The following is an 18,651-nucleotide window of genomic DNA, read 5'->3' as shown; positions in this document are numbered from 1 at the left end:
TAAGAATTTGTATCAAAATCATAATTACTAATGGTTTTATTTGTTTTATTTGTATAAATGCTTGGTGTTAACTTTAGGGTGGTTGGTCCTGTAGTTGGCAATAATGGCACTGATCAAGGGACAGATTTGCCAAGTTTTCTTCTTTCTCTGTATTTCCATATGTTTTGAAGATAATTCACGTGCACTTGCTGAGGATATTGGTATTTACAAGTTCTGTGATTAATTTTTAATTTTGCAGGGTCAAGCCGTCTTGAACGCCTCAATAACGCACTTTTTGTTAGGTTTGTCCAATAAATATTATAATTTATTAAAAAAGGTACGGGGATAGTAATAAAAAAGGGGATCCTTCTGCAGCCATAGCTCTATTTGAAAAGGTATCTTTAATGTACACACTCGTAAAATCATAATTAATAGTTAATAGAAGAGGAAAATGATGAAATAACTACTCATTCATTGTTTGAATTGGGGAAAATTTATTTTTTCGGTAAGATTTTTGATTTTATGTATGTATGTCCAGGATTTGACGGTTATTTTTGGAAAAACTACGACATAAAAAAGGCATTGGAATATTTGGAAACTTCATCTAATAGAAACCACCCAGGGGCTTTGTTTATGATGAGTTTTTTGTATTCCGTAGGAATTAAAGATGGTCCACCTATAAACAATGACAAAGCTATGAAATGTTTGATTAGATCTTCAAAGATGGATTTTGTACCCTCAATGTTGGCTTTGGCATTCAGATTTTTATATGGAATTGATGTTGAAGTGGATTTAAATGCGGCAATAAAATTGTACAAGAGAATATTTCATTTGAATTCTAAGAAAGGTAACACTCCATTATTTATAACCCCGTTGGAAGAATTAAAGATAACAGAGGAGTCATTATCTTATTTTAGAAATAATGAGAAAAGTGGAAATACGAATGATGTTAAATATAGGAAAGATGCTATGCATTATTGGGAAAATCGTGCTAATGACGGGGATCCATTGGCAAATTATGAACTGGCTAAATTGCATGAGTCAGATAATGGTGATAACAAAAAAGTTGCAGAACTATACAAAAAAGCTGGTGATAGAAATATGGCACCTGCTTTACGTGATTTGGCACTTTGTTATTTGCAAAGAAAAGGTCTACCAAAAAATTCCGAAAAGGCGATTGAACTACTAAAAAAGGCGGTTTCACTAGGTGACTATGAATCAGCAAATTATTTGGGGCACATATATTATAATGGTGATTTTTATGTTGATGAAGGCAAACCTATATACGCAGATAAGAAGTTGGCATTAAAGTATTTTGTTATTGCAGCATCTCATGAAATCCCAGAAGCAATGTATTTTTTGGCTGAAATTATAGTTGACAACTCAAGGTCTTATAAGGGATCGAAATACGATAGTGAACTATCTTGTGCTTATCATTTATACAAAAGTTCGGCTGACCATGGATTCTTACATGCTTACTGGCGCGAGGCTATAATGATTGAAAACGGAATTGGAACTTCAAAAAATCTTCTTCTATCAGCATTAAATTACAAGATTGTTGCAGAATCACATTATGCACGATCTAATATTGTTGATTCTATTGAAAAGTATCTGAATAAAGATGTTCATTCGTGTATACTAATAAATGCAATTGCTTCTTACGCAGGAATTCAGGTAATGTTTAATAGTTATCATTGCACGTCTACTCTAGGTTGCACAGTGGAATGTGGGAGCACTGTGTCTAAAATCAAAATGCAGTATATTCAAGGATAGGATGATATCCAAGTCTTATCTAAGTAATGCACTTTTACAAGGTGATACTAGTGTTCTTTACGACTTAGGAACGCTTTCTATAAGCGAAGGAAAAATCCGAACCGCCAAAGACCTGTTTCGCAGAGGTTTTAATAGTGGTGACATGAAATGTCTACAGCCACTTGTGAGAATGTTCTCAATAGATAAAAAAAGCATAAACAAAGCCATAAACCTGTTGGAATATAAAAAATATCGCAACAGTATCGCAAAACCAGACTCCGGTTTTCGCCTAAGTTTCTCGAGAACACTCGAGAACCTGAGAACAAATAGAGATTTATTCAGTTTAAAAGGAAAACGCTTCCTTTACAATTTAATTTACTAGAATGTAGACTTTGGTAGAATTTATAAATCATTTAAACCGGTCTCCATTTCACTGGGAGCATATATATAATTTGAAGTACCATAGTTATATGCGTTAGGATTGGCCTCTTCATGCAATTTCATTTCCTTGTTTATATTTTCATCTGGTTCGTAGTTTTTAGATTCATTATCCAAGTTAGGTTCAGTTAATTCAGTAAAGGACTCTGAAGCTTCCGGGTAGATGTCACACGTCAAACGATAAAATGGAAATTTGAGTAACCCATACAGTTCCCTTGACTTATCAATATCATAATTATTAAATGGAAACTGAATCATTGAATTTCGAAGTAACGAAGGGAAATACGGCTTAGGTACACAGTCATTATTGTTTTTAATTCTATTTACTAACCATTTAAGTGATTCGTCATTTTCCAATAACTCCTACGTAATTTTTTGTATTAATTAAAATAAATATACCTTTGTTTCATCACTGGATAATATGGTACTGGATAAATTCCCGGTCGCAGTTCGAATGTACTCTTCTTGAAGCTTGAAATCTTTCGGTAACTTATCCAGGATATCATTTGCCCACAATGCTATGAAACGCTTGCATGAAGGCTTATTTAAAACTCTACATTCTTGTTGTCCAATGCCACCAAATCTTTTCAAAAGTTTGGCTGTTATTTGTAGCTGGATCATGCGATGATAAAGGGATTTATGAGCTTCACTCTTGAAAACCATCATTTGTAAAATTAAGCCCAAAAATTAAAAATCAAGTTACCAAAAATCAATACCGCTATATTTTGAACAAAGGTCTCTAATCATGCTTTAAAAGCAAGACAAAAAAATTTAATTTTAATGTGTACATTATTATTTCCACACATCCGATTAAATTAAGAAAATTGTAGTATAAGGCTACGCCCTAAAGACTTCCCACGTGAGCAGATCTATGTAGCTCAATATCAAGGCCAACATAGCGAAAGAATTGCGCACACGAATTTTAAACCCTATTCTACGGAACGTCGATTGTTTTCAATGTGTAATTCCTCAACTATTTGATAGAATCATAAGGGGATGCAGCACAACGGGTAAATGATCTAAAATGTAAATCTACTGATTGTATACACCCATTTTATGATATATATATCAATAAAAAATATATTAACCTACAATAGGCCCACAGAAGTCCAAGAATTGTCAAAATAATGCATGCATATATGCTTCTTTAGTTGATCTGGGGGACTGGGTACCGCTAATTGGCATTTCGGTTTTCTCGAAAATGAAAAGGTTTAGAATTCATAATCCAATTTTTGGTTTTTTAAATTTAAAGTAAGAAAATTTTACATTTTACATGGTTTATCTGTAATTTTTTTAGTTTGTGAATGATGACAGTATTTTATATAAACTCCTCCTATGGAAGCATAATTTGAGTTAATTGTCTATATAGTTTTTAATTTTAAAGTAAATCGCAAGAGTCACTGCCAAATATGAACATATGTCTATTGCATATATTGCAAAGGGTAAATAATCATGAAGGTAGCTCCACTGGATGGAGAAATTTGCCGGAAGAAGTTAAAGAACCATGCTGATATAGATTCAGACTTGTTGGTTAAACGTAAGAGATGCTTAAGTCTACTTCCAAGTCCAACGGAAACAGCAAACCAATCGCCATTGGTTCGCCTGGATACATTTTATTCCGACTCGACAATCAAAAATGCATCGATAGAGGACTTTACGCAAATTGGTAATTTGGATAAGTTTGGAGAAGATCTAGATTCTTGCTCAGAATTCGCCAAAACCACGACTTGTTTATCCAAACCTGGGACCAGCATTTTGCAGCGCATAGATCGTATGATTTTAATTTTAAATGAGTTAGGCACTCTTTATCCAAATTGGAAGCATAGACGCAATGGTTTACTTCGTTTCTATTGTCACAAGTTTAATGTTTCCAGAGTTGTGGCATCATCTACCTATTATGATAAAATACTCTCTGGCCTAGAACTAGCAGATTGTTCTAATGTTAATTTGAAAATATTGTCCCTGGAATATGAAGGGCCTGATATGAGGCATATCAACCGGCATAATATATATTCAAGGAATGCAAAGATTGAACGCACACTATGCCAGTTGGATGAATTTGGAAGTTGTTATTGTAGCAAGAAATGTGCTTTTGGAGTGTATCAAAATGGTGTACACGTTTGCAGTAATTCTCGTGGAAATACAACTGACTGGGATTTGGGAACTATGAAAGATTGCTTTATATCATCTCCAAAATTTTTATCAAATTGCGAATACGAAGTTATGGATTTCTTCTCAGAACGTGGTATAATGCATTCATTTTCGCGTCCATATGCTTCTGAATCCATCGTAGAGGCTAATCCTCCATTCACCAGGGCAGCTACGTGTGCTAATTGTGGAAGACTATGTCGTTGTAAGTGTCAAAGGAAGCTCTTCAGATGTTTTAATACTAACATATCAGATCATAGAGCAGAGAGTGAAATACCTTCAAAGACTTTTCTAAATTCTATAGAAATTTATCCACCAAATAATACTTTTGGAGTTATGCAGGCCTCTGTGGCAGTATCACATGGATTAAAAGCGCAGTCCGGTACGATTAATATTTTTTCAAATCCGTCCAATGAATCAAAGTTATATGAAAAATCAAAATTCCACACATTTCCTGCTCTAATCAACCAATTATTTAGAATATCTTTGTCAAAAACAGCCCCTGAGGAATTATTTAATGTTTTGTCCAGTGAAACTTTGACTCATTCTCTTAATATAGAAGAAGAAGCCCTTGGAAGATGGCGAAATGTACCATCTTTCAAGGCGTGGCGTTACTGCTGGTGGAGATTAAGCTCTAGGTTTGTTCCTCCAGCAGGATCCTACGAAGACTGTGATTCTACTTCCACTGATGTACCTGTTTATAAGTACATTTATAGTGTATTAGAGATATTCGATGCCTTAGGAAATGTTCGCTATGATCCCAGATTACAAGTTATTGGGGTTGGATACTTACAAAAACGCAATCGTACATCATGCTATTGGCGATATTTTTATATATCTGAACTAGGATTATGGAAAGCTTTCACTAAGGCTGTAGAATACTTTCTTTTGATATCTACATTACCAGTTGAACTTTCTCTTGACATTAAATCCATGCATTGGACTGTTTGTAAGTGTCATCAAGGAGTTATGCATAGAAAAAGTTTTTCTACGGGAAAGTATGGCATGATAAGGGGTTATTATTTGGCTCTTAAATGGCTTGAGAATGTACTTAACGGCTTTAATATCACAGCGGACACTATGTCCGATTTTGAGAATGAATCAGATGTTGGTAATGACACCTTGACAGAAACAAAATGCGTAGAACAGGGAACAACACTGGAAAAGTCTACAGTTGCAGATATGTTAAGACTATCTGCGAGGAGAAAGGAAATTACCTATTTATATTCAATTTCTAACAGCGGAATATCGCTATCTGCGGATGTAGCAGGTGCAGACGGCGCTGACATTGGCACACCTAAGTCCTCACTTTTAAGGGTCAGCTATGAGCGTGTATTTGATGGGAATATGATTGCCGCGACATCAAAGTCTAAACGTACAAATACATCACGAGTTACAGATCGTTCTAGTGTGGGATATACCCAAAGATCTGTAATATCCCTTACGAACTTTGAGCGTGGTATTTTTGGAAAGGAACTTTCTAAACATTTTGAGATTTCTGATGGAAATTCTTTACATGAGAAGGGTGGAGATAATTCTGTTCCTTTTAAAGAGACAAGCTCTATTCCTCCTGTTATAATTCCACGAGTGCATAATAAATGGAGGAAGTTGGAAAAGATACGATCAAGAAGCTTTTTGAGCGTGCTAGCAAATCAATATCCAGAGCTCAGAGAATTTTATAATTCTGCAGTTAGACAGCTCGATGAAGGTGTAAAACAACTGCAAGTTCATGCAGAAACTATTTCCATGATTGAAAAAACAGTATCGTACATACCTAAAACATACACAGCAATATATTCCACTGAAGACTTTAAACAACACCAAAGTTACACAACTAATGGCTGTTCTCCAGATGTTATTACAGAAACCATAACCCTAGGTGATTCTAAAAGAATGATTAGTCCTATAACAAGCTCACTCGCGGAGGCTCAGAATATTGCTGAGGTATTACCAATTAACAATGTTACATATCATAAAAACAGTGATACTTGGTCATGTGCCCTAGAATGTGCACCCTGTGTTGTTTGTATTTCTAAGGCCTGTGAAAGGACTCCTAATTGTATGATTTTTCCTAATGGACGTGAACTAATTCAAGAATTATCAAAGAAACTCAAGCCATGTAGTATGAAGTTTACCGCGCATCCGTTTTACAAGGAGAGTCCTGGTATCTGTGTGATTAAAGGAAATACGGATTCTTGGTGTTTACTTTCATACTCTGTTGCGAAATATGGATATGAAGGTGCTAAAGCCTTAGCAATTGAATTTAAGAGGAGGTATGTACAAGAATCACTTTCGACATTCTTAAGCGGTAAACATGATGTTCACGACAAAATGCTTTTGATTTCTCTATCTAATCATTTGGTTTCAATGTTATCCACCCAAGCATTTATAGTAAGTTCTTCTTCCGTCTCTGTTGCAGATAAGAATAAAATTGAGGTTGTTTGTAAGACTGAAACCGGATTAATTCCCGATGTCGCAAATTCAGAACTAAAACTTGAAAACAATCCTGATGATCCAAAGAAACAAAATCTTTCTCGTGTAGAGGGTCAAATATTTATGGACATTAGACTTGGAACTGTCGATAATAAACTTATAGCTAAAGATTTGTGTTTCTCTTTTGGTACAGATTTTGTCGGTATTGATGGGAAGGTTTGCACCGATACTATACTCAAGACAACAATACCATTGTCTCGTATATGTAGAATCCTTGGGATCACATATTTATCCAGGAAGCTCCTGAGCAGCTACTCTTTGAAGGGTATTGAGTTTTGTATAAATCACTGCTGTTGGGTAACCCATTGGACAGACTTTGTTCATCAAAATAGGGTGATGTACCACAAACTTGAAACTTTTTTAGATGTAAAAAGTGTATCTACTTTGATATCTAAGTTCGATGATTGGACGGAAGCATTAGTTCTGCATGGAAAGTGTTATACTAATGATTCTGCGGGTACTAAGAATATCGTAGACGCCAGTAAACGTTTTCAACAGGCGTTTGAAACATTAATTCCTCTTCAAAGAGTTTTGTTTGATGCATTAATTGCTAGTTTTTCTCTCGCTTTGAGGGCACTCACCGATTCATACCATGAGCGGGGGCTTATGAAGAGACTATTTGAAATCTATAATCACCTGAAAGGTTCAGATGAGGATATTGCTAAAGAAGTAGTTTCACGTTGTTTGGCATTCTCAGATACTATTACCTTTCCTTTTGGGTCTATTCACGATGAAGCCACCCCTCCTCTTTCATCTGAGGAGTAACTTTAATGTTATATCATACGTTTTATACAATTTATTAAATGTTTTTTGAGCCTCATAGTTTGGGTTGTTGATGTGTAGGGGTTTGGGCTGGTGTATCGCACTTAGAATATATTAAATATAATGAGGGCCATAACTTTATAACACAGCGATTTGCTGCTGTAGATTAAGATGGAAGTTTTGAGGGGAACTTGTGATATAAATCATAACCGTCACTCAAGAATAAAGCCGAAACGTCGCAGTTTTAACTGCTTTTCATGGTATATTATATTTATAACCGTTTTTAGCACTGCTTGTGTTTTTAGTATGTGATTCCCAGTTCTTCTAGCTTAATTTCATTTACATCTACATAATTTATCTTTAGTTGCAAGAATGCGATTGTAAATCATGTATCTTTCGGGTTGACTATAAATAAGGGTTATGAGATAGCTGATGATGGTAGTTTCATAGTTGTAACTTCCAGTGGACGAAAGGTTTGTGCAAAGACATATTTAAGGCCATATAATTTGGATTGTTCACATGTATGGATACAAGGGGAAAATAAACAACGTATATCAGCTTTGATTATCTATCATATCGATGAAGTTTTAGACACAGAATATACATATGGCAAACCGTATGACTCGGATTTTTTTCTCTTTAGCCATGGGAATAACACAGACATTGGACATATGTTTTACCTTTGCTTTAAGCTATGCCTAATGCTTAAGGTTAATTTGGTATCATATGATTATAGTGGTTACGGTTATAGTACAGGAAAAACAACGGAACGCAATTTATATGAAAATATAGTCCTAGTTTATGATTATTTAGTTGAACAATTAAAGGTTGAATCCAAACGTATAATTTTGTATGGAAACTCTATAGGATCAGCTACATCGTGTTATATTGCGAGCCATCCGGATTTATACCCTATTGGGGGATTAATTTTGCATTCACCGTTGGCTTCTGGATTAAGAATTTTTTTCAAATCTATTTCAAAATCGCATTGGTTCGATGCTTTTAACAACATCGAATTCCTTAAAAAATCTTCTCTGATTCCAATATTTATAATACATGGAACTTGCGATAGCCAAATTCCACTTTCTCATGCCATACAATTGGCATGCATTGTCAAGGAAAGACATGACCATTTGAATAACATAATAGAGCCCACCATAGAACCCAAATCTGACCTTGAAGCTGAGGAACGTAGTATACATAAGAATACAGAGTCCGTGATTTTTTCACCTAAAAGTCAATTTATGCACAAGATCAAAGACTATGATGTTTCAAGTTATACCGATAAATACATAAGGACCTGGTGGGTTGAGGGCGCTGATCACAACAATATCGAAGTTAAATACTCTGGAGCATACTACGAACAGCTACTCAGCTTTTTAGATCTATGCAGACACTGGAGAACTAGCGCATTATAGTCCATAACATTACAGCAACGACGCGTAGTACCTACCGACTTAGTCTACGACAACACAGTTTATTGAAAAAATAACCAATATATAATATGTAATATATATTTAAGTAAAAATTATGTGCTCAAAGATCTTTCACGACTAAAAAATGTGTAAACATAAGATGGAAACTTCGTACCGCTTGAGCATATATTGATACAGCCCGCAACCTAGGAATAGTACACCGTGAATCTGAAATTTAAGTTAAGTATACAAAATTTAAAATACCCCTGCCGTAATAAATGACGCTAAGCTTGTGGTTTGTTTGCGATTTGGAGGAACTTCCAAGAGATCAGAATGACTGGTCAGTGCAAGTCCAATAACAACTAAAACTAAGGATGTTGCCAGTGATACTACCATAGACACTTGTAATACTGTGTTTAAACGGACCATCTCCGCTTAATCATTATTGATTTAAAACAATTTTTGCAGAACCTGCTGCCGAGAAAAAGCCACCCATACCCAAGGGATACATGCTGCAAGCCTTGAAAATTAAGCTAAGAAATGTAAAATGGGATGCTTTCATATTTAGATCAAGCATAATTCCTGGGGAAGAATTCGTCGGATATTCCGTCGCATCATACTATACAAACACATTACTCTAAGAATATACATTATCGTTACACATGTATTTAACTAGTTTTTCTTATTTGATACGGATGATGTTGATGCCATTTTAGCCTAAAATTGTGTTATGAACGAGAAGTGAGACAAACCTTGAGTTCCTCCTCGTTCATCAAGTATCTCTTTGAACAGACTTTAAGGCTTTCATCTAATTCATAAACGACAGGTACCGCTGTAGGTAAATTGAACTCCAGAATTTCCTCCTCAGTGAGTGCCTCCAAATACTGGATCAAGCTTCTTAGACTATTTCCATGTGCTGTATATTATTTATTGCATATAAACATTTACACATTACTAACCTACAACCAAGACAGGGGCACCATGTTTAAGTTCTGGGACAATCCTTTCGTTCCAAAATGGCAATACCCTTTTTTGAGTTAGCTTAAGACTTTCACCGTTTGGAATCTCATCAGCAGGGATTTCAGAATATCTGAGATCGTTACCGGGAAAGTATTCACTAGTAACATCACATGGTGGTGGAGGAATATCATACGAACGCCTCCATAATTTTACTTGCTCCTCTCCGTACTTTTCGGCGACCTCGGCCTTGTTCAAACCCTGCAGGGATCCATAGTGCCTTTCATTTAACCTCCATGAAGAAGTAGAAGGTAGATCTGCTTGGCCTATTTTTTCAAGAATAAACTTGGAAGTTTGAATCGCGCGCTTCAAGACGGATGTGAAAACATGACCAAACTGAATACCAGCAGACTTCAACGATTCAGCAGCAGAACTAAACAGAGATATTTATACATGATTATACATACATTGCTTCTAGTTCTCCGTTTGGGCTCAAATCTACATCAATCCAACCGCAAAAGCGATTTTCCTTGTTCATGACACTTTCACCTAAAATTTTCAGCATTAATCAGTGAGTAATCATACCATGCCTAACCAATACGAGAGTAAGCATTTTAAAAATTCCTAATTTTTCCAAAATTTAGTATAGAGGTAAATAAATTATTTGTGAGTTGCGTGAAAATCATCACTGAACTAATTTCCTGTATGTCGTTACATGGTGAAGTAAACTGTTGTGGGAATCTTTCTGTATATTGGGGAAAATTTTTATATGTTTTGTTTAACCATTCACAGTAAGCTCCGAACGGACAAGATAACCAAAATATAGGTTTACTACATACACACATTCTCACCAATTATAATACCTAGAAATTTATATACTAGTTAGTACATGATACTTTTATTATATATTGCTGGAAATATTGCTATTAAGTTGGTTCGTTTACTGAATAGACGCAGTTATACTTAGAAAACATTTCCTGCGATCTTCCCTTAATAATAAGATAGTAGCGCTTTTATGACATACAACCCATGGTTTAGTATTTTAGTATTAATATAGATGAGTGTATGTGACTGTGTACGGTGGGATTTACGGTTGTGAGTTGGAATCATCTCAACTATATCGCTCCAACGTATACATCTTGACAATAATAATAAGGCAAGCTTATTTTTAAATATACTTCTAGTCTATTTTTAATGTTGTAATTTACATGGTCAATGCTCATCTAGATCATATATATGTGGTTGGGTTTAAAGGATTGTTATATTATATGGAGTCAAATTATATATAAATATGCTTAATATACGAGGTTTTCTTGGGTCAGAGAAAAAAGATGGGCCTTATTTAAGAAACCCATCTCGTATGGCCGGGGGACGTGTAAATAATCCATCTATACTTATACGTGAGATTACTGTAGATGACTCAAAAAATGTTTGTAAATTATTATTCGATCATTTTCGTTCTTTAACAATACCGGCAATAGTATATTGGATGGTTCAACATATTCATGACATAATTGCAATTGTGGTTATAAATTCATTTTTGCTCCCATTTCGTAATTTGGTATACTTCTGTTTGCTTTTTTTAGTTTATTTATTTGTTAGAGCGAGATATGAAATAGAAAATCATATTAAACATTGTTGTCCAGATCTGGTCGACGTTTATAAAACATACCGTACTACAAAGGCTTCTAATTTTTGGGTTGCCTATTTCACTGATAAAATTGCAAATACACCATCTATTGGATCGCAGACATCCTCAATAACTCCATCTGGGCAGGTGTCAATTCAAAGTATGCCATCCATATCACCAGGGGATGTACGGTCAACAAATATCGCTGAACAGACCCTTACACCTACTCATTCAATCTCCGAAAATTCATCTCCCAACGGAAATAAGGTTCCGAAAGATGACATAATAATAGACAAAAAATGCAAAAACAATGAAATTCTAGGGTGTATAGGAATTACACCTTATAGGAATAGATCTAACATAGCACAAATGGTTAGGTTGGTCGTTAGCAAAAAATGCAGAAATATGAAAGTTGGTACTAGGTTACTTAACCACTTGGAGCAACATGCTCTTGACTCAGGATACACTGAAATCAGGGTTTTCACAAACAATTTGAACACAGCATATTTGCACTTCCTTAAGCAGAATGGATTCGAAATCATTCAGATTGTAAGGAGAGGATTAATGAGAGGTGATTTAATTATATGGAACAAGGTTCTCAAACAAAGTGACTATCTTATCACAGGTATGTTTAGTCTATATTCTCTTTAATTCGTCTATTATCCAATTGATACAAACCACCACAGATGGAAATTCTACAAAGGTAGGAGATGCCTGTTTTATACCGGAATAATATTCGGAAGTCCTTGAGATTCGAATCGATGTTCACCCGTACACTTTGGAATTGTGCGAAGTGCTTATCGCAATACCTCTATTACCTCTAGTTATTCATAGTTAATAAATTTTTGATACATACTATATCTTTTATAATGTGTATAGGGATGCCTTTGTGCCGATAGTGGTTGTGTGGTACGGTGGTTCCGTCGAATCTCGTGTGTATTGATCTTATAACTGTGTTTTTATGATGAAATGCTGATATAATGTACAATAACGCTAAACTAATTATAATTCTTTGTATATTATCTTTAGTAGATGTAGATTGCAAAGATTATTATAGATTATTAGGTATAAGAAAAAATGCCTCAGAAAAAGAAATAGAAAAGGCATTTCGCAAAAAGGCCAAACTTTTACATCCAGATGTAGCTCCTGGAAAAGACAAGGAATTTGCGGAGGTCGCCAATGCCTACGAAGTCCTAAAGGATCCGGAAAAGAGGAAAATATATGACAGATATGGAGAAGATGGACTAAAACAGGAGGGTCATCAAGAGCATTACAACCCAAGGGATTCTTATTTCACATTTAATGACTTTGATTTTGATGATATCTTTCAAAATATACATTTTAACCACGGCGGTTTTGGGGGTAGAAGTCAAGAATTTATACGTAAGTTTCTTTTTCTAGTATTACTATTTGCGTAGAGAAACATAATTTTGAGGGTACAATTGTAGAAGAAATTGGTTCTAAAGAGTACAACAATTCCATAAGGAACGTCAGAGTTTTGAACTTGTATTATTTCTTCACTGATAACTCCAGAAAGTGTAGCTCCGTATTTAAAGGATTCGTTGAGACAATCACAAAGTTTAAAGGGGCTATCAATGTCTTTGCAATCAATTGTAATAAACATCCGTCTCTTTGTAATAAAGGTGCCCAGTCTGTACCATATTTAATCGCATATACCCATGGAAATAAAGATCCTCACGTTTTTAACGGTGAAAATTTTGCCTTATCTCTGGAAATTTGGCTGCATAAAATAATACCTTCAGAACTGGTAGAGATTGCAACACATAAACAACTTTCAGATTTTGTTGATAATCAAACTATCACACATGTACGTCTATTTCTACTTTAATATGAATAAAACATATACAGGTAGTTGTAATCGTTAAAAAAACATTGTTTTTAACTATTTTAAAGTCATTATCGGTTTATGTAAAATCCAAGATAAAAATTGGATATATAAAGGCTAGCAACGCACAGTTAACCAAAAAAATAAGACTATTTAAGAACACCGAAACGGCAACACTCTACCATATATCAAACTCTGAAACAATGGATGGTAAGTTTTGCCTTGATATTTAAAATGATTAGGCCCTTCAATTGAAATAAATTCCAATAATTTTGCGGATGTTTTGTTGTGGTTAAATCTTAAGCAAAATGAGGTTTGTGATTATCTAAAACACTTTATCGTTCTAGTTTAAAAAGAATCTGCTTGGGGTTTACAAGGAGCTAACAAAAAAGGCCTTTGACTCCGGAGAATGCGGAACATCTGATAATCAATTCTGTTTCATATTTGTAAAATACGGTCATAAAAATGAGAATGCTATCCACAACTTATTTCCCAGCATTGCGAAGAGATTTGGTCAGGATCCACTGAAGATTAGATATATTGATGCACAGTCTCAGGTATCGTTAATATTTTTTCAGCAATTACTTACAGACGGACTTTGTTACTGCGTTCAATTTACCAAGATTATGCACTAGTGTGAAAATGTGTACAAAGTTTCTCGTTTACAGAGCGAAGAGGGGTAGATTTAGGGTAATCATCTCCGTAAATGTAAATATTATTTTTTAGATAATGGATGAAGAACTTACAGTTGGAAATATTGAAAGATTTATAGACAATGTAATTACAAATTCTGTTGTGGTTGATAAGACTCTCAATCATAAACCGGCGATTGTAGACAAATTTGCACATAATGAATTTTGATGTGGTTTATGTCATTAATTATATTTTTGTAGTATAGTTTATGTAGTAAATAAAATGGACGACGATGACTATGAAATATCTCAGGAGTACCTGGAAAAACTTTCCAGGGAGTACGCTGACATCGAACATCCCCTGTTTATGGACGAAATACCAAGTAAATACTTACAAATTATTTAATAAAGAGACAGATGATATATCTAGCAATTCAGATCTGGAAGCTCTTTACGAGCTCCTAGCTCAGGGTGAAACGAGGGATTCTATCGCTATAAGATATAAGGTTGCTTTTATATAAATATTTATCAGTATATTCCATCAAATAATCTGGTTTATACGTTAAATTGGTCAGGAAGTTGGAAATGACTATGTAAAGGATGGCAAAAGATTCTACGAGGCGGCGATATCAAGCTATACCAACGGGATTGGCGCGGAAAGTAAGGATAATTCGTTGAATTCCGTCTTGTATTCAAATAGAGCCTTTGTCTATCTCAGGATTGGTTATTTTCCAAATTAGGTAGACTCACAAATCCCTATAGGAGAATATGTAAAATGTGTTAACGACTGTAGAAACAGTATTAAACTAGATAAAAGTAACACGAAGGCGTTTGTCTATATCCTGTAAATATAAAGGATATACAGATATTACAGAGGTGCTATGGCATCGTTCCACCTCTCTCTATATAAACAGGCTTTATTATTTTGCTGTGAATGTGCCAAAGTGCTAATGGAAAAATCAGAATCAGATTTTGACAAAGCTACACTACTAGATGGAAAAAATGTGCACCAAATATTGATGAAAACAGATGAAAATTTTGGTAATCTGCATAATGACATAATAAAAAGAATACGTGAAGTTGAAGAAGAAAAACGGTTACTACAAGAAAAGGAGGAAAATGAAAAGAGAGAAACTGTAAGTTTCTTGTTGTCGATATTTCTTCTCAGGGACTAACAAATAACAAAAATCTCGCTTCTATAATAAAAGCCAAAGGTAACACGTTTTGTATTATAAGGCATTTGCAGGAATTAAACTTTTACGGAATATATATAACATTCCTCAATCTCAAACAACACATTTTTATGAAAAAAATGGATCAATCCATACATCATCTCTTTTCATGTATGTAAGAAAAAACTATTATATACCAACCACAGATATGATGAAATGAATATCACGGACTTCATTCAAGACTTTGACCATTTTTCATCAATAGGCGACCACCTAGACGTCATGTTTAAAGATAATCAATATCCCATATCTTTTTCAGCCGATAATGCCCATGCATACTACCAGGTGATTTTATATATTCATTTCACAAAGTATTTATAGATATCTGAAAACGAACTGTACCACTTTAATATTAATGAACCATTCGAAAATGTGATATTGAAAACAAAAATTCTTTTCAAAGTTGTGGCAATTCATATAGTACAAAATGAAACTGCGCTTATGCAGTATACCATTAAATAAAGTATATTCCACTGAAATATGTCTTTACAAACTTTTCAAAACGCACTAAACATTTTTTATTTTAGTCTAAGAACATACATCTGGCTTCTGAGAGAGAGATTTTTTCCATTGTATTATCCGTGAAATATATTTCCCTAGAAAGTATATTTAAAAAGGTTTTGGCATACCTCCCATTAGAGATTTTAGTATTAATCCATCTATCTTTCAGTTTCATGTGGACACTCATTACATCACTCATAGATAGCTTTATGATATTGCTAATGTCGTAAATTATGGTTAATTCCGCTAGTTTTTCACTTTCAAGCTTATCATAACCAATACTGTTAATATGATGTTAAATTATCAAAAGCAACCTATTAAAGTTTTTGGAAATCTTGTTAATGGTAAATAATCGGACGCTTTCTGGTGGCCTATAAACATGTAGCTAATAATTATAAGCTTACATAATCTTGGATATCTTATCTTCTAAGTGACAAATGCCATAGGACATATTCGATATGTATTCTCTAATCCCATTAAGCACCTATTATAGAAGATGTAATATTTGGAATTCTAGTACCAATAGTGGATCATTTGTATCCAATAATAGTATTAATATTGATTTTTTAACCTAAATAACATGTTACTCAATACCACTACATCAAAACATACGAATAATATCGACATGATATATGGATTCCCATCTATGTAGACCCTAGGATTAAATAATTGATCATCTTGCGCATCTACAATAATAAGATCACTGTCTTTTGGCCATTTGACAGAAAATGATTTGCTTTTAGAAAGCTAAATGGAGTATATTGTGAAATAACCCAACTTACTGAACCCCTGTGATTAATAAGATAAGAATAAACTACAAGCATAACATCCAATTCCATTCTAAAATACAAGAATAATAAACATTTACAACGTACGTGGTGTGTAGTACTTGATCATCATATATCAATAATGACTTATAAACCATTGGAAATTCACGGAATATCTCGTCTATTAGCATCTAAAAGGATATAAATATAGTTATAACGACAATACCTGTGCATCAAGAGTTACTGAAATATTTGAATGACATTTTTTATATCCATCAAGATCTGAAAATCATGATAATTCCATTTTTGACAAACCCTTAAGAATATGCAAAGTGTTGTTCGTCGAATTAGCCATAAAGGTTGGAAAAAATTCATCTAAAATCGTTTTTAAACCCAAAGTATCATCACTAAATACTATAGATGAGGTAACAAGGGCATACCTGTCCCCTTGAGGGATATATTTGTTCAAATCTCCGTGTAACAATTCAAATATTTTAGTACCATTCCCTAAAAGTGTTTTCAGGAGATTGTTCCGCCAGTAGTAGCTATATTCATCTTCTTCACTTTTTGAAGGTACATCATTCGAAAAAAACTATATTAGAATGAAGAAGTAAAATCTAACGAACCGCAGATAGAAAAATGTTTTTTTTCCATTCAAACACCGCTGTTGTATATAGTCTAGAGCAAATATACTCAATGTTCTCATCTGAAAATGTTTTGGAGAGTACAATTAGACCTTCTATTAAACCAAGATGCGATAATTTGTCATCCATATTCCTCTCATCAGGGTAATAATATAAAAGCTTGGCCTTCTATAGGATATTTTAGCTGGTAAATAATGAAAATACCTGTATATCTTGATCTGTTGGATTCTCTATGTTTGCCTTCCTGCTTAAATCAAACAATAAAATAGCCTTTAGTTTATACATCTTCAATTTCTCTTTTTGGTAACAAATTCATTTTATATTTAAGTAGAACCATCCAACTATTTAAAAATACCAATGTTTAAACCTCTACAAACAGCTGTAAACTCATGTGTGTGTATATGTACCGAGTACCTAGAACTAGGGAAGAAGATCCAAAAACAATGCTAAAACCTCTATGAAATGATCTTGGTTTCGCAGATTTTGCGCAAAAAAATGCATATGTTGCTAGAGATGTGAGAAAGAAAGTTCCAGTTATTCTACAGAAGGAGCAATCCTGTGGAATCTTCTCATCGGTGGAATTTTCTTCACCTCCCATATATGGCAAATAAAATTTTAATATTATTATGAATAGTACAATAATATTAGAAAGTGCATTAGTTGCTTGACAATAAATTCGATTCTTATGTGGTAATTATAGTGAATCTAGAGGTAGAGTTTATTCAAGATGTTTAGTCTTAATAATATAAATTTCGATGAGTCTGGTTAATAAAGAGCATAATATTTAGAGATTATAAATGTTATAGGCTTTATAGAACGTCAAATCAAAGAAACCATGGAACTAATCAGTTGCTCCTCCGAAATTCGTAATAATAGGGTGTACGAAAGAAAAAAACAGACACTTAGTTTGACTTATTCATAATATAAATTTAGATTTTTTTGCAGCAGACCCGGGTTCACACATTAATAAATTGTTGCAAAATTCCAAAAGAGTCAAGGTTTATTACATCTCGGATTATTATGAATCTATTTAGGATGAATCTTTTGATGAGGAAGTTGTTTGTGAATTTTACGTAAAATAACCAATAACAGACGGTAGACCCATTATCACTCGCTTGTTACGAAGAGAAATTGACCCTTGTACATAGCGACATCACCAAATTAATAGGTAACCTTTTATCAAAAGTGGATAGAATGTCACAGCTAACTTTAAGGAATGCGAGTTTAGATATACATTAATTGATGGAAAGCTTACGGAGCTTGATAGAAGTATAAAATCGATCAAAAAGGAACAAGATAACATTTTGAAACTCTTAAAGTCCCTTAAAACATGCAAAAAGAATGGCAAATCATAAGATAGCACTGTCTGACGAATTTCTACAAGACTACTGTCTATCAAATTCCAAAAGTTACCAAAAGACTCAAAATCAGACCAAAATGAGACTTGATGTAAAC

The 18,651-nt window shown here is 34.0% G+C and overlaps 9 protein-coding genes across 9 annotated transcripts, besides 5 other annotated features; 6 read left to right on the top strand and 3 right to left on the bottom strand.

Annotated features, from left to right (window-relative positions):
* Window positions 1-103: 103 nt before the first annotated feature.
* Window positions 104-2,113, top strand: BEWA_009540 (Sel1 repeat domain-containing protein; the record flags this gene model as incomplete). The annotated part of the gene is made up of 6 exons (XM_004831149.1): window positions 104-200; window positions 239-281; window positions 317-374; window positions 415-484; window positions 518-1,653; window positions 1,691-2,113. 6 exons carry the CDS (start codon window positions 104-106, stop codon window positions 2,111-2,113), a joined length of 1,827 nt encoding a protein of 608 aa, XP_004831206.1.
* Window positions 290-315: a sequence feature (AT_rich).
* A 20-nt stretch (window positions 2,114-2,133) lies between the features above and the next one.
* On the bottom strand, window positions 2,134-2,835 carry BEWA_009530 (hypothetical protein; the record flags this gene model as incomplete). Its single annotated transcript, XM_004831148.1, has 2 exons — window positions 2,134-2,532; window positions 2,569-2,835. The coding sequence occupies 2 exons, from the start codon at window positions 2,833-2,835 to the stop codon at window positions 2,134-2,136; spliced, it is 666 nt and encodes a 221-aa protein (XP_004831205.1).
* Window positions 2,538-2,567: a sequence feature (AT_rich).
* Window positions 2,836-3,220: 385 nt separating the features above from the next.
* Window positions 3,221-3,256: a sequence feature (AT_rich).
* A 365-nt stretch (window positions 3,257-3,621) lies between these two features.
* Window positions 3,622-7,594, top strand: BEWA_009520 (hypothetical protein; the record flags this gene model as incomplete). The annotated part of the gene is made up of 1 exon (XM_004831147.1): window positions 3,622-7,594. The coding sequence occupies one exon, from the start codon at window positions 3,622-3,624 to the stop codon at window positions 7,573-7,575; it is 3,954 nt and encodes a 1,317-aa protein (XP_004831204.1). The 3' UTR covers window positions 7,576-7,594.
* A 149-nt stretch (window positions 7,595-7,743) lies between these two features.
* Window positions 7,744-8,990, top strand: BEWA_009510 (hypothetical protein; the record flags this gene model as incomplete). Its single annotated transcript, XM_004831146.1, has 2 exons — window positions 7,744-7,880; window positions 7,937-8,990. The coding sequence occupies 2 exons, from the start codon at window positions 7,744-7,746 to the stop codon at window positions 8,988-8,990; spliced, it is 1,191 nt and encodes a 396-aa protein (XP_004831203.1).
* A 76-nt stretch (window positions 8,991-9,066) lies between these two features.
* Window positions 9,067-9,104: a sequence feature (AT_rich).
* A 555-nt stretch (window positions 9,105-9,659) lies between these two features.
* Window positions 9,660-10,612, bottom strand: BEWA_009500 (phosphoglycerate mutase, putative; the record flags this gene model as incomplete). The annotated part of the gene is made up of 5 exons (XM_004831145.1): window positions 10,530-10,612; window positions 10,412-10,493; window positions 9,947-10,377; window positions 9,740-9,903; window positions 9,660-9,704 (listed from the first exon to the last, which is right to left on the bottom strand). Exons 1-5 carry the CDS (start codon window positions 10,555-10,557, stop codon window positions 9,660-9,662), a joined length of 750 nt encoding a protein of 249 aa, XP_004831202.1. The 5' UTR covers window positions 10,558-10,612.
* Window positions 10,613-11,235: 623 nt separating this feature from the next.
* Window positions 11,236-12,429, top strand: BEWA_009490 (acetyltransferase, GNAT family domain-containing protein; the record flags this gene model as incomplete). Its single annotated transcript, XM_004831144.1, has 2 exons — window positions 11,236-12,199; window positions 12,261-12,429. 2 exons carry the CDS (start codon window positions 11,236-11,238, stop codon window positions 12,305-12,307), a joined length of 1,011 nt encoding a protein of 336 aa, XP_004831201.1. The 3' UTR covers window positions 12,308-12,429.
* A 125-nt stretch (window positions 12,430-12,554) lies between these two features.
* BEWA_009480 (DnaJ domain-containing protein) lies at window positions 12,555-14,281 on the top strand (the record flags this gene model as incomplete). The annotated part of the gene is made up of 7 exons (XM_004831143.1): window positions 12,555-12,957; window positions 12,993-13,402; window positions 13,444-13,630; window positions 13,663-13,733; window positions 13,768-13,977; window positions 14,012-14,110; window positions 14,147-14,281. 7 exons carry the CDS (start codon window positions 12,555-12,557, stop codon window positions 14,279-14,281), a joined length of 1,515 nt encoding a protein of 504 aa, XP_004831200.1.
* A 54-nt stretch (window positions 14,282-14,335) lies between these two features.
* Window positions 14,336-15,746, top strand: BEWA_009470 (hypothetical protein; the record flags this gene model as incomplete). Its single annotated transcript, XM_004831142.1, has 9 exons — window positions 14,336-14,435; window positions 14,470-14,558; window positions 14,628-14,775; window positions 14,815-14,881; window positions 14,918-15,188; window positions 15,221-15,266; window positions 15,299-15,395; window positions 15,431-15,569; window positions 15,606-15,746. The coding sequence occupies 9 exons, from the start codon at window positions 14,336-14,338 to the stop codon at window positions 15,744-15,746; spliced, it is 1,098 nt and encodes a 365-aa protein (XP_004831199.1).
* A 526-nt stretch (window positions 15,747-16,272) lies between these two features.
* Window positions 16,273-17,481, bottom strand: BEWA_009460 (hypothetical protein; the record flags this gene model as incomplete). Its single annotated transcript, XM_004831141.1, has 8 exons — window positions 16,273-16,356; window positions 16,398-16,532; window positions 16,568-16,625; window positions 16,661-16,743; window positions 16,779-16,834; window positions 16,868-17,144; window positions 17,179-17,364; window positions 17,401-17,481. The coding sequence occupies 8 exons, from the start codon at window positions 17,479-17,481 to the stop codon at window positions 16,273-16,275; spliced, it is 960 nt and encodes a 319-aa protein (XP_004831198.1).
* Window positions 17,482-17,801: 320 nt separating this feature from the next.
* Window positions 17,802-17,824: a sequence feature (AT_rich).
* Window positions 17,825-18,651: the final 827 nt, after the last annotated feature.

Source organism: Theileria equi, chromosome 3 (assembly GCF_000342415.1).
Source record: "Theileria equi strain WA chromosome 3, complete sequence".
NCBI classification, from domain to species: domain Eukaryota; phylum Apicomplexa; class Aconoidasida; order Piroplasmida; family Theileriidae; genus Theileria; species Theileria equi.
Note: the sequence above shows the minus strand (reverse complement) of the source record. Positions and strands in the feature narration are given on the sequence as shown.